The 14,190-nt window shown below is 45.5% G+C and overlaps 1 protein-coding gene across 47 annotated transcripts in view; it reads right to left on the minus strand.

Annotated features, from left to right (window-relative positions):
- The window catches only part of CELF4 (CUGBP Elav-like family member 4), a 1,013,450-nt gene that overhangs the window by 97,536 nt on the left and 901,724 nt on the right, over nucleotides 1-14,190 (minus strand). For all 47 annotated transcript variants that reach the window (XM_061607394.1, XM_061607379.1, XM_061607361.1 and 44 more), the window contains one exon: nucleotides 11,749-11,828. In XM_061607394.1, coding sequence (XP_061463378.1) covers nucleotides 11,749-11,828 — 80 coding nt within the window. The remainder of the gene's footprint in view (nucleotides 1-11,748; nucleotides 11,829-14,190) is intronic.

The raw sequence follows: 14,190 nt of genomic DNA on the forward strand, positions 1-14,190 counted from the left end.
TCTCTGTCAACCGTCAGAGCTCATTAAGGAAACATTTTCTAGCCAGGCTAAGCCACTGAGCAAGGCCTAGCAGCTTCACTGGCAAGCAAACATGTCCAACAAAATGAAATGGCAAAATGAAATGTGTCATAAAATGTGTCCACCTGGATAGGAGCGTAGGACACTGCCTTACACCGCATCAGGCCACTAATCCAACTAGCTCAGTATTGTCTACACTGACTGGCAGCGGCTCTCCAGGGTTTCTGTCAGGGAACTCTCCCAGCCCTACCTGGAGATGCCAAGAAAGTTGCCTGCTTTGACTGGGGTCGTACTCCTTCTGAAAGAGCAGGTTCGTAGCCTGGGGGTGCTCCTGGATCTATCTTTGTCGCTAGAGGCCCAGGTGACCTCCATGGCTAGAAGTGCCTTTTTCCAGCTTCATCTGGTAAGACAGCTGCGGCCATTTCTGGACTGGGATAGCCTGACCACTGTTGTCCACGCACTGGTAACCTCCAGGCTGGATTACTGTAATGTGCTCTATGTGGGGCTGCCCTTGAGGTTGGTCTGGAAGCTGCAGCTGGTGCAAAATGCGGTGGTGAGACTGCTTACTGGAGCAGGGTATTGCCAACATGTCACCCCACTGCTGAAAGAATTGCACTGGCTGCCCATTTGCTACCGGGCCAAGTTCAACGTTCTAGTCTTGGTGTACTAAGCTCTATAGAGCTTGGGACTAGGATACCTGAAAGACCGTCTTACCCCTTATATACCTAGTTGATCCCTACCCTGTGCAGGTGAGGGCCTCCTGCAGATACCATCTTATCAGGAGGTCCATCCCACACAACATAGGAAGCAGACCTTTAGTGTTGTGGCACCCACCCTGTGGAATTCCCTCCCCTTAAATATTAGACAGGCGCCACCTCTGTTATCTTTTCAGTGCCTACTGAAGACCTTCCTCTTTCAACAAGCCTTTTAAGTAGAGACCTTATCCCAGTCTGGGTCTGTGTTGGAATTGCTTTTTAAGATGCTTTTAAAGCTTTTTAAAAAATATATTTTTAAAGATGTTTTGTTTTAATATATTTCAAAGTCTATTTTTAAGATGCTTTAGGGTGTTTTCAGTGTTTTTGTTTGCCACCCTGGGCTCCTACTGGGAGCAACGGCGGGATGTAAATTTAATAAATAATAAAAACAATAATAAGTCCAATTTGTGACATGATTACAGATGCAATGAGAGTGCATCTAGGCAGCTGCTGCTTGTGTCTGCTCATGGCAGCACATGGCCCAGAGAGGCTTCTAAACAGGGCTGGCCTAAAACCTTTTGCTGCCTGAGGACAAGATGATGTCCACCCCCCAATGCTGTTTCACAGAAGCCAGCCAGACTGGCTGTTGAATCTTTCTTCAACACTAGTGATGGAACATCATCTTCCACCACACCCGAGGCCAGCAGCCTAACTTAGGGAGTGCAGGGCTGGCTGAGTGTGGCATACACAACTCCAATGCCTCCTGCATCTTGGTGTCGCCACCCCTCATCTGCCTCCTGAGAGGGCTGCCTCACTCTGCCTAATGGTAGGGCCGGCCCTAGTTCCAAATCAATGCAGCGTCCAGCAGTATCACGTTGTGTGCTGCACCCTTGCCTCCCTTGTCCTTTCCTCCTCGCCAGGCATTGCTGATGCCATTTTCTTTCTCCCTGTGCGCCGATAAGAGGATGTTATAGCACCAATTAACTCCTTTTGTCTTCAGCGAGTCTGGGAGGCCCGCCATTGGTTATCCACTCATTTGGATGTAATGGATTTTGCAGCGGCAGGAGACTTTGAAGGGGAACAGAGAGGAAATGGGGCGGGTGGAGAGAGAGAGAGGTGCAAAAGGAAAGAGAGGAAAGATGCCTGTGAAGTCCCCCTGGGCCTCTTAGCTGTCCTGCCAGATGCCTGCACTCTTTCCGAGATGTGACTAGAGAGGGAAAGTAGCGCAGACGAGGTCTTTATGCCCCCAAAGGCCGTCTTTGGAGCTGGGATGATTCATACCCCCTGTCAAGCGGCCGGGCTGACTAGCTTTCTATTCGGGAGCTCAGGAACATCTGATTTATTAGTTCATTTATGGAACAATGGGGAGGGGGGGAGAGGGAAAGTTGTCCTGCGGATTAGCAAAAATACGCACGCACCCCAGGCACTCGCAGAGGAGGCCCTGAGAGGCATCCTGGTGATGTAGAGTGCTAACGGCCCTTCTGGCCAGTGGGGAATGTAATGAGATATAGAGGAGACTACCTGAAGGAAGAGCCGCCAGTTGGAATGGCTCATTCTCAAGACAGAAGGCGAGAGAAAGGGGGAGAAAGAAACTTTCTCACACAGTATATCATAAAGTTGTAACCCGCCCTGGGACCCCAGGGTGAAGGATTGGGTAATCGATATCATCATCATCATCATCATCATATTGCTGCAGTGAGACTGTGCTGGGACCATCAGGAGCAAGGTTTTCCACCTGCTTTGCCCCCTTACCCCTGACATTTTTCTGGGGACTGTCCTTTACCAGGAAGATGAGTGCTTTTGGTTTTTAGCTGTTGTTGCTTTTTAGAAATGCTAGGATTTTGTTGGCTTGAATTTTTGTAAATTGTATTGTTTTATTTGTGTTTTCTATTTGTGTTTTTCTATTTGTTTGTAAGCCCCCTTGGGGGCCTGTTTGGCCAAAAGGCAGCCTGGAAATAAACCATAACATAACCATAACTACTACTACTACTACTAAATTATTTTATGGAATTTGCTGCCACAAGAATTGATGATGGCCAGTGACTTAACAGCTTTAAAAGAGGAATCAGATAAATTTATGGATGAGGTGGGGGAGGAGGGGGAATCTATCAGTGGCAGCTACTAGCCACATTGGCTAAATGGAACCTCCATGTTCAGAGGCAGTATATCTCCAAGTGTAGGCTGGTTGGAGGAAATGGTGGGCGTGGGAGGAGATTGGGAGTGCTATTGCTTTCACACAGTGCTTGTGGGGTTAACAGAGTAAAGTGGCATAGGTCTAAATAAAAATATAAGAATATTACAGTTGCCTTTCTGATTCAACAACTGCCAGCCAGATGTTCCTTGAATTCCAAGCTGGAGATACCCATCCCCTAACTGTTGTCCTCAGCAGCTGGAATTCATAGGTAGACTTCTTATGAACATGGAGGTTCCACTAAGCTGCCATGGCTAATAGCCACTGACTGGACAATTCTCCATGAAATTGTCTAATTCTTTTTGTTAAAAAAAAGTAAAGAAAAGAAAAGAAAAAAGCTGTCTATAGCCATCAGAACAATGAATGGCAATGGCAATGAATTCTGCAATTATATGTGCTGAAAAATGTTTTCTGCCTGTCCTGGTTGTACAGCCAATCAGGTTTGTTAGATTACTCTGATTTCTAGTATTATGAATAGGGATGGGCAAATCTGACCATTTCAATTTCTCTCAGCTTCTCCCTTTTCCCATCTTTGGCTCAGTTCTCCACATCAGTTTGTGGGGAGGAAATGCCCTCATGAAAATTCATCATATTTTAGAACAAATCTCTCCCGATATGCACACATTTGCATATACAATTTTTATACACACATTTTTGCAAAGCAATTTCCCCTAACGTGGAATAATGGTCTCAAGTTACAGGAAGCCAGTTTTCGGCTGAACATCAGGAAAAACATCCTAACTGTTAGAGCGGTACAACTATGAACCCAATGGTGAGCTCTCCGACACTGGAGGCCTTCAAGAGGCAGCTGGACAGCCACCTGTCGGGGATGCTTTAAGTTGGATTCTGCATTGAGCAGGGGGTTGGACTTGATGGCCTTAGAGGCCCCTTCTCTACTACTCTATGTTTCTATAATATAATGCATTTCTATGTGCTGTTTTCACTAACATATGCATTTCAACACACACTTGACCCCAGTATATCCATTCTTCTAAAAATTACTTAGCTAGAGAACTGCATTACAAAATTCGAAGACAGGTGAATTTTGAAGGAAGCCTCTGTTTCAGTTTGTGCATTATTTTGGAAAGGGCAAATTAAGTAGCTTCTCCTTCAAATGAGCCCTCATCCAAATTTCTCCCCCATCCTGGTTGACTAGGGAAGGAAATACTGCCTGCTATGCCTGCATTGAGCAGGGGTTGGACTTGATGGCCTTACAGGCCCCTTACAGGCCCCTTCTAACTCTGTGATTCTATGATTCTATAATACTTCTAAAGTGGCCTAGAATATTGAAAGCACATCCTTCTCTACAGACCCTCTCAGATGTAAAGGTCAGCAGAGGAGTCCCTCTTGGTAGTCCTACCACCCTCAGAAATTCAGGGAGTGGTGGCCTGCGAGAAGGCACTCACTATGGCAGCCCATAAGCTGTAGAATTCCCTCCCAACAGCTTCCACCATAGGGTGAAGACACACCTTTTTACTCTGATCTTTGACTGCTGAGAGATACTCTTTTAGGATCCACCTTAGCATTTTGACTGTCAGTTGTTTAACTGATTTTAATACTGTATTTTAATACTCTAAATAATGTTTTTGCAATGTGATAACCCTCCCTGGGATCTCATGGTGAAGGGCAGGTAAGAGCATCATCAGCATCTTATGATAAACTTACGATCTTTACAACAAACCTGTGAGGCAGGACTGTTGTGTCCTGCCTGTAGCCGCACTCCTATAATCACCTACCTGGGAGTAGGTCCCACTGAACGTAATGGGGCTTACTTCAAAGTAGACATGTCTAGGCTTATGTTCAATAGTGTCTGATGCCCTTTGGGACTGGTAGGGCATGAGGAAGGGAGGCCAAATAGTGGGTGGAACCAGAGCCAATGACAGGCACAGCGAAAGCCAATGACAGCAGAGACAACAAATTTTCCTTCTGTCCCCATACTCCTGCCTGCAGCAAGTTCTCCAAGGCCAACATTGAGACTAAGGAGGGCAAAGCTGACGGCCTGGGCCAACCCCAGGGCTGGTTGTTTAAGTAAGGAGGAAGGCAGGTGAGCACTGGCTGAGGGCAGATTGAGGTTGGTAGGGCAGCACTGCAATTTTATTTATTTATTAGAAAAACATTCCCCCCCCAAAATGCAGCAACAATCTTTTCCCCTTTTCTTTTTGTTTGAACCACTGTTCAAATATCTCTTCTGATTTTGGTTGGTTTCCATCTGGGGCAGGCTGTTCATTCTCTGTGGGAGGAGCCGACCTTGCCCTGCCCCACACCTGGGATTCTGCCAAGGCTGGTAGCTATGGGGGTGGACAAGGGAAGAGAGAAAAAGTGAAGCAAGGAAAGTCCCCCCTCCTATAAATGCAGCCATTCAATTTGAAGCAGGCCCCTTCTGGTGAAGAACTGTGACAGAGCCTGCTCTGTTCCTGTTAATTTTCGCAGCGCAGCTGTCAGCAGGTCTGTAAATAGTACTCCGCAAAGCCAACACTTTTCCCATCCACACATCAACTGTTCAATTAACAGAAGAAGGATATATAAAGTGTGCCACAGCCTTTGATGCTTCCCAGCAATTTATGAAAGTGTACACAAATCTAATTACAAGCCCCACTGGTTCCCATTTACATGGTGCCTCTCGAGTTTGGAGCTGTTTATATCAAAATAATTGTTAAAAGATATATCAGGGCTGATCTACAACACCCCTGGCCCCACCATTGCCAAGGACCATTGTGTTCCTCCTCACCAGGCAGGTTTTTCTGCCAACTATGGCTATGGTGTGAGTATTCAATGAGAGGTGCTTCCTCCTCCTCCTCTGTTGTTGTTTTTTGTGAGATGCAACATAATCAAGAACAGTTTTCCTAGAGCAACCTGCACCAACCTGGAGTCCTCCACGTGTCTGGCTGGAGATGAAGGGTGTTGAAATCCAAGACATCTGGAGGGCACTAGGCTGGTGCACAGGGCCAGCGGCAGATGGCGGCCAGGTCGGGCCCTGGCTGAGGGCCCCTTAAAGGACCCCTTCTTAGGGTGGGAGTGTAGCACTACCATTCCGCAATCCGTGGCAGTGTCAGCTCATGGAGAAGGAGCTTCTGTGCAACCCCCAATACACACAGTGCATGGGCTTCAATAAGCCTGCACACATGCCCCACCTACCTCTCCCATTGATGTGAATGCTATGCACGCTGCCCATACACATGCCTGCCATCAACCAAGATGGTGGCAGGGGCTTCCCTAAGGGGTTGTTGATGCCACCACATCCATCTTGGTTGATGGTAGGCATGTGCACACAGTGTGCACGGCATTCACATGAGGCTATACAACACAAGAAGTAGGTGGGACAGGCGGGTGGGCACCACAGGCCCAGGGCAGACTGGGGCCCAAGGGCCCCATCATGCCTGGTGCTGGCCCTGTTGGTGCAGGCTGTCCTAGAGTGACACTTCCATCCTTCCACTCTTTGGGTGTATGTGTCTGTGAGCAAAATCTAGCTTTACATGCAGGTGCAGGTAACATAACCCTCATGACTCTTTTTTAAAAGGCATGGCTGAATTTATCCATTTTAGCTTCTCTCTGCTTCTCATTTTTTAAAACCTTAAATTCCGTGCTCCATGTTTCCACAGCAGTTCACAGTTTCTTTCCTTTTAAAAAACGTCGGCATTTTAGTGTGAAAATTTGTCAGCATTTTAGTATGAATTTCTCCTAACATACACATTTTTTGCCTGCAGTTTTGATTACCATGCCCAATTTGGCAATCAATTTTCCCTAACAGAATGGATGTTTGTAGGTTTTCACAAATATATCCTTTTGTATACACACATCAGCCTAATATATGCATCAATATACACATTATTTGATTGGAGAACTGCAAAATTCAGAGAAGTGTGAATTCCAAAGCATATTTGTGTTCCAGTTTGTGTATTGGTTCAAGAAGTGTGAATTAGGTATTTTCTCATTAAAAATGCAAGCAGAATCAAAATTTCCTTCCAGCTCTACTCTTTTTAGACTGGAAAACCTGTTTCTGGAGGATGATTGGGACTGGAGAAGTGGTAGAGGGTGGTGATGCTGAACCCTTTCCCTACCACTCACTGTTCCCACATTCCAAATATCCTCTGAATGGCTTCTCCTCCTGAAAGGTCAAAACATGGGAAAATGTACAGAAGGAGGTGTGGATCTCAAGCAGGGAAACCATGGGCATGGAAAGGATAAAACAAATCTTCCCTGCCATTTCTCTGCTTATGATAGTCCATTTGGCAGTAGCTTTGCTGATTTAAGATGGGTTGTTGTGGCTATCAAATTTGCACTTGCTGAAACAATATGAGAACCAAATCACAGCCATCCTTCAAAATTTGCACTTATCCAAATTTTGTGATGTAGTTCTCCAACCAAAGTTGACAAAAATGCATATATTAGTGGGAAACGGGCATAAAATGCATAAATTGGGGGAAATAACACAAAAATTGATTATATTAGGAGACATTTCTTGCAAAATTGTGTACATCTGTCAAAAGTGCATTAAAATATTTATTAAGAGAAATTTGCACTAAAATGCCGAAGAATTTTCACAAATTGATGCAGAAATGTGGGAAACTAAATTTAAGACTGGAAAAATGAGAAGCTGAGAGAACAGAAATGGACAGATCTTTCCATCCCTAATGTCAGAGTTCAAACATTGGAAGAGCCAGGCCTCTGGATGTTCCTGCCCTTCTGCAGCAATGGGTGGTGGTGGTGGGAATAAGACATTAGATCTCCTTTGCTGACATCAGAGCTCTCTCTCTCTCTCTCTCTCTCTCTCTCTCTCTCTCTTTTATGTATTAAAAATGACATAAAGTGACATAAGAAACAGTCCAAAAGGAAATTATGAGGCCCAGGTTTCTCAAAAGGCCAATGACAGCTACTGCTGCATTTGATGATCAGAGGTATACAAAATAAAGACCCCCTATACCACATGAGAACAGCTGGTATGGCACAGTGGGGAGGACAGCCTGGCTGGGAGTCCAGAGTCTGTGAGTTCAAATCCCCGCTCGTGTCTCCTGGGTGTCAAGGGCCAGCTAAAGATCACCCCCCCAGGGAGTGGCTCAGGGGTTGCGTGCCCTGCCACCTGTGCAGCCGTGGGCAAGCTGCATAGTCCCAAGGAGCCTAGTTGCCCCCCAGCTGGCAGTTGCAGACAAGGAAGGGGCTGGCTTGTGCAGCTGTGGCAAGCTGAGCCAGCTGGGGAGGACTAGCCTCAGAGGGAGACAATGGTAAACCCCCTCTGAATATCGCTTACTATGAACACCCTATTCATAGGGTAGCCATAAGTTGGGATCAACTTGAAGGCAGTCCATTTCCATTTTTTCATACCACATGAAATGTGTCTGTTTTGCCTTGAATCAATCGTAAAGAAAGTATATTTTTTTTCCTCAAGCTGGCAATGTTCCAGGTACTCTTATATAGGGCCATGCTCAAATTATCCAAAGTTTTCCATCTTTAAGCAATTGAAAGACAAGCAGAAAATAAAAGTTTGATTACAAGTTCTTTGAGTGAAATATCAGAGTTACAATAATCAAAAATTGAAAGGAGGGCCAACTGCGGTTCACATCTGAATGGGAACACAGATAATTTTAGATATTTCTTCAAAAACTTCAGTCCAGAAAGGTTTTATATGGGAGTATGCCCACTGTAGGTGAAAATAGGTGCCATGGACCTACACCCTCTCCAACGTTCTGGAGAAAGTCCATAAGTCATGTGTGAAAGCTGGACTGAGGTCCTGTACCATTATTGGGAGAGTTTGAGCGTGGCTTCTCTAGCAAAAGCTGATACAGATTTTTATGGGTTTTTAAACCATTAATTTGACCTCTGACAGTGTTCGAACCGAACCTCAAGGTCCTCTTCCCACAATGTTTTCAACTCTAATAGTAGCCCTGTAGAAATGCTTATTAGCATTGGAGCTCTTTCTCTGATGCTGGAGGGAATGCTCCATTCTGGCCTCTGGAATACCTTCCAACAGGATTGCATAATTAGTGCTGCCATTTCCAGATGTCAGGCTGGAGATCTTTCACATTTGGAACTGGATTCTTTTTGTGGACCTAACCCATTTTTGCAAGTTATGGTGGGAGAGATGTGCCCTGACTTAAATATAAATTTGTATACACATATTTTTGAGAAGTTATTTGGGAGATAATTATGAATGGGGTAATTAACTGATGGGGAATTGATTTGGAGGAGCAGGAGATGGGTGGGAAATTAATTGAAGAGGAACTGGTTTGGAAGGATCTGGAGAGAGGGTGTACATTGATTGCAGAATCTATTGGGGTGATTTGGACAAGGAATTAATTGGTTTGCCTTCTGTGAAATTTAAATGAAAGTAATTATTTCTAAATATTTATCTACACATATAACTTAGCATACGCATATTTTATGCAAATATGCATCATTTTTCAGTGGTGCATATCTTCTCTTTTGGTGATGTGCAACAGGTCACCCTCACAACTGATCAGGGCATGTTTTGAGCTCGCAAAGACTTGAGTGCCTAATTCCAGGGCTTTTCTGTTTGATATTTCAACAAGTCTATACCCATAAATGTTCGTGGATGGGTGCTACTTCTGGAAGTTGCGTGAGAGGTGCAGAAATACATGAATCAAGTAACTGAAGTGACACTTCTCAAAATATGGTGCCTTAATCATCACTTTATAACAGCTATACCAATGCTGTCAAGTCAAGCCAAAGAAGCCCCTGTCCCTTCTTTAAGAAAGAAAGAAAAGGCCTAAAATATACAAGCCCTTTTGATTGCTTAGAACAGAGAATCACCCAGTGTGTAGCACCTGATGCCCAATTTATATTCTCAGCAAACAGGATGTACCACTTCGGGCTTCAAAGTGCATATTTGCATGTTCTCCCATGAGGGAGATTAAGCAGTTGTGACCCTTCTCCCCAACATGCTTATTTTCCATATGCAACAATTGTCCCACCCCCACCATGGAGGAGTGTTAAAAATGGCTACCAGACACAATGGCTATGTTCTATCTCCACTGATGGAGGTTGCTGATACTAGTTGCTGGGAATCATAAGTGCTATTGTGGTGAGGTCCTGCTTGCTGACTTCCCATGGGCAACTGGGTGACCACTACGAATTCAGGGTTCTGGACTAGATGGGCTGATCCAGCTGTAGGGTTCTTCTTACATCCTCCTCTAGTCCAGAATTGCTTACTTTGACTGACAGCATCTCTGCAAGGTCACTCCTACCCAGCTCTGCTGCACGTGCTGCCGGGGACTGAACCTGTGTCATCATGCATGCAAAACATATCCACTACATCTCTGCTATGGGTCCTCTGGTATAACTCAACATGATGATTGTTACATTGTTGACCTAAAAAGGGGCTACTGGAAACGTGGCAGGTTGAAGGCAGCCTGTTGTCCAAGGGAAGGAAGGTCAGGTGGGTGGGGAGCAGTGGTGGCGGGTGGCTCTCTGTCAGTGGAACAGTGGAAGCTGCTCTGGGTTTCAGTTGGAACTTTCAAGGAGCTGTCCAAGGTGCTGAAACTAGCTAAAACCTGGAGTGGATTCTATTGCCCCACTGAGAGGGAGCAACCAGCCACCAGTGGTGGGGAGAGAAACAAAGCTTTCATGAAAGAAAGTTGCCTTTTTGGAAACTGTTAGGTAGCATATGTTGTGTGAACAGGGAGCCACAGTGGAGCAATAATCCTGACAGCTGTGGAGGAACAGGAGCCTGCCTCAGGAGCAAACGACTGGAGGCTTGACAAGAATGATGATGGATGCCCCTGTTGGCAGAACATGAGGGTGGGAACAGAGATGCTGAAATTGGCTGAACAACTCAAAGAACGTAGGAGATGGTATGGGCTGTGAGGGACTCCTCTTCCTTTTCCAGAAGGAATGGCCAATAGCAATGGACTGTTCTGTTTGTCTATGTTGTGGCTCAAAAATGATATTGCAGTGCTGGAAAAGGTTCAGAAGAGGGCAACCAGAATGATCAGGGGGGTGGAGTGACTCCCCTAAGAGGAAAAGTTGCAGCATTTGGGGCTTTTTAGTTTAGAGAAAAGGCGGGTCAGAGGAGACATGATAGAAGTGTATAAAATTATGCATGGCATTGAGAAAGTGGATAGAGAAAAGTTCTTCTCCCTCTCTCATAATACTAGAACTCGTGGACATTCAAAGAAGCTGAATGTTGGAAGATTCAGGACAGACAAAAGGAAGTACTTCTTTACTCAGCACATAGTTAAACTATGGAATTTGCTCCCACAAGACGCAGTGTTATATCAGGCACTCCCACAACAGACCACCAACTTGGATGGGTTTTAAAGAGGATTAGACAAATTCCTGGAGGAAAATGGCATCAGTAGCTGTTGGCCATGACGGCTGTGCTCTGCCACCATAGTAAGAGGCAGCATGCTTCTGAAAAGCAGTTGCTGGTAGATGCAGAAGGGAAGAGTGGTCTTTGCACTCAGTTCCTGCTTGTAGACTTCCAATGGGCCCATTTAGTTCAGCATTCTCTTCTCACAGTGGTCAGTCAGATGTCTGTGGGAAGCCCACAAACAAGACCTCAGCGCAACAGCACTCTCCCTTCCTGCAGTTCCTAGCAGTTGGCATTTAGAAGCAAACTGTCTCCGACTGTGAAGGGAGAATATAACAAACATGGCTATTTGCCATCGATTATCCTCCATGAATCTATCTCATCCCATAAGAACATTTCCTGCAAAATGTCCAGCTGTGGCACACTGACTCATGTGCATCTTATCTTTTTCATTGACTAGGCTAGCAAAATCTGGAGATTTGGATTCAAGCACTGTTGTTTGTGCTATGTTTGAAGAATGCCAATATAATCCACCTACAGCAGCACAAACCCAACAGCCCAACAAAGAGATTAGTCCTCACCGGCATTGTCTGACTTCCGTGCAAGGCGTTGATGGCTGCCTGTGCTTCTGCATGTGAGGAATATTTCACAAACGCACACCCTGCAGGGAGAGAGAAGAGGAAAAAGATTTAAGAATGGGGTACTTGTGGAATGTATACAACAGCACCTATGCCTCAGTGTGCCTTGGATCCTCTTTTCCAGACCATCTTGAAAACTCTCACTCATTCTGTCCTTCCCTTTAGAGTGGCACTGAGCAACTTCACTGTTAGAGCGGTACGACAATGGAACCAATGACCTAGGGAAGTGGTGAGCTCTCCCGCACTGGAGGCATTCAAGAGGCAGCTGGACAGCCCACCTGTCGGGGATTTAAGTTGGATTCCTGCATTGAGCAGGGGGTTGGACTTGATGGCCTTATAGGCCCCTTCCAACTCTATCATTCTAGGATTCTACAGCCTTATCCAAGCCCTGAGAGTCGCAACATTCACTTTAAAAAGAAGTCATATTCTGACCCTCGGTGTTGCAGATATAAACACATGATGGTAGAGGATCAGAAAGAAAGAGGAACATAATTCATTCTTTTTCCATGTTTGTAATCTACATATTGGCATTCTTCAAGAGGGAAAGTCGTTTCCCCCCCCCACAAATGGAAACCATTCTCTAAGAATAAATCAGCGTTCATGAAGGCTCACTAGTCCCACAGAACACAGAGCAAGGGGCACAGCATTTTTCATTGGACCATCTAGTATTTGTAATGACAGAAGATGGTAGTTGAATTGAAACAAATCTGATCCCATAAAATCTCCTCCAGAGATGTTGGTGTGGAATATTATTCAGATGTTCTCTAAATACTTAAGCATTTGTCCAATAGTTGATTTCTCAATTCTATACCAAGTGCTACTCGGTTACCTGGCATGCAGTGGTGTTTAGCATGTGACTGGACTGGCTGATGATGTTCAGTGATGTACCCATCAAAGTGGCCTTCACACTTTCTACTTTCAGGGAACCTTTTCCCAAACCAGGTGAACATCAGAGTGTTTACAGAGCTCTAGACCGGAGACTGTTGCCACTGGACAGCACTGTCCCTAGTGACTGTAACCCTTTTTCTCTGATCAGCATGTACAGTTTTCTCTTCTGCATCTTATTTCCTAGGCTCTTGTGGATAATACAGAATTGATGTCCAGGAATGCTGTCACCTATCAAAATAGCAGGTGACATAAGGACTGCCTCCCTGGAATCATCTTTTGGGTTCTTGCACACAATAATATGGTACAGGAAGATCAATATTTAATGCAGAGTAGAGGGAGGGTTCCTATCCAAGCTGAAAGAGCCAACAGAGAACAAGGAAGGAAATGAACCTCTTATTACACGTTAAATTGGTTTGCACTAGAGCACCTCTATAAATGGGAAATGTCAATTGCCTGGCTGACTATTTGCAATTTTTGATTTACACCTGAACATGTATAAATTGCTGGTGGGGGGAATTGTTCAACAAACAGCAATCAAAACACTGAAAAAGGCCCCCCTCCATCAGTGTGATGTGCAACACTTTTTTTTTGCTGCTGCCCTTAGCACATAACTTGCCCAACAACAACACAAGAACACGTGAATCTACACACTCAGCCAGATGTGCAGGAACACAAGATGGCAAATCCTATGGCATAGATCCTCTCAGAGAGGAAATGAATGCCACCCTGGGTTCCATGTGGCAAGATGCCCTTCAAGGGCTGGCTCTGCCATTAGGCAAAGTGAGGCAATTGCCATAGGTAGCGGATGCTGGGGGTCAGTGGTGGCAGTCTCCTGGCCTATCAGAGGGCAGCACTTTGTATGCTAAATGGGGTGTTCCGGACCCCCTAAACCAGCCTACTGCCTTTTGGTACCAGGGAGGACATCATCCCACCACCAGTGTTGAAGTGTAATTCAACTGCCAGTCTAGTTAGCTTCTGTATGTGGACCAGGAAGGTGACACCAACTTGTCCTTTGGCTCAGACAGCAACATGTCTTGGGCCAACCCTGTGTCCTTGCTGCTTAAAGCAGCTTCACACAGGGAGAAAGCAAACTGCTTGCACCATCGGCAGCATACCTGCAACAGCAAGGAGAACCATTCAAGTTGCCTGCAGATCCGGCTGGGTGTCTAGACTCTCTCGGACTCCAGAAAATGAAGAGAGCATGGAAAACAGGAACACAGGAAACTGTCTGATCCCGAGTCAGATCATTGGTCCATCTAGCTTAGTGTCGTCCACACTGGCTGGAAGAGACTCTGCAGGGTTTCAAGCAGAGGGCGTTCCCAGCCCTATCTGTAGATGCTGAGCACTGAACCTAGGATCTTCTGCACACAAGGCAGATGTTCTCCCCAAGCTGTGGCCCATTCCCGAATTGCTCTGCCTCAGCATTTCTTAGTTTTACATTCCATCTTGTGGAGGGGAGGGCTCATCCTGTTCTTCCTCCACGGAAACTGAGCCCAT

This window comes from Rhineura floridana, chromosome 1 (genome assembly GCF_030035675.1).
Source record: "Rhineura floridana isolate rRhiFlo1 chromosome 1, rRhiFlo1.hap2, whole genome shotgun sequence".
NCBI classification, from domain to species: Eukaryota; Metazoa; Chordata; class Lepidosauria; order Squamata; family Rhineuridae; genus Rhineura; species Rhineura floridana.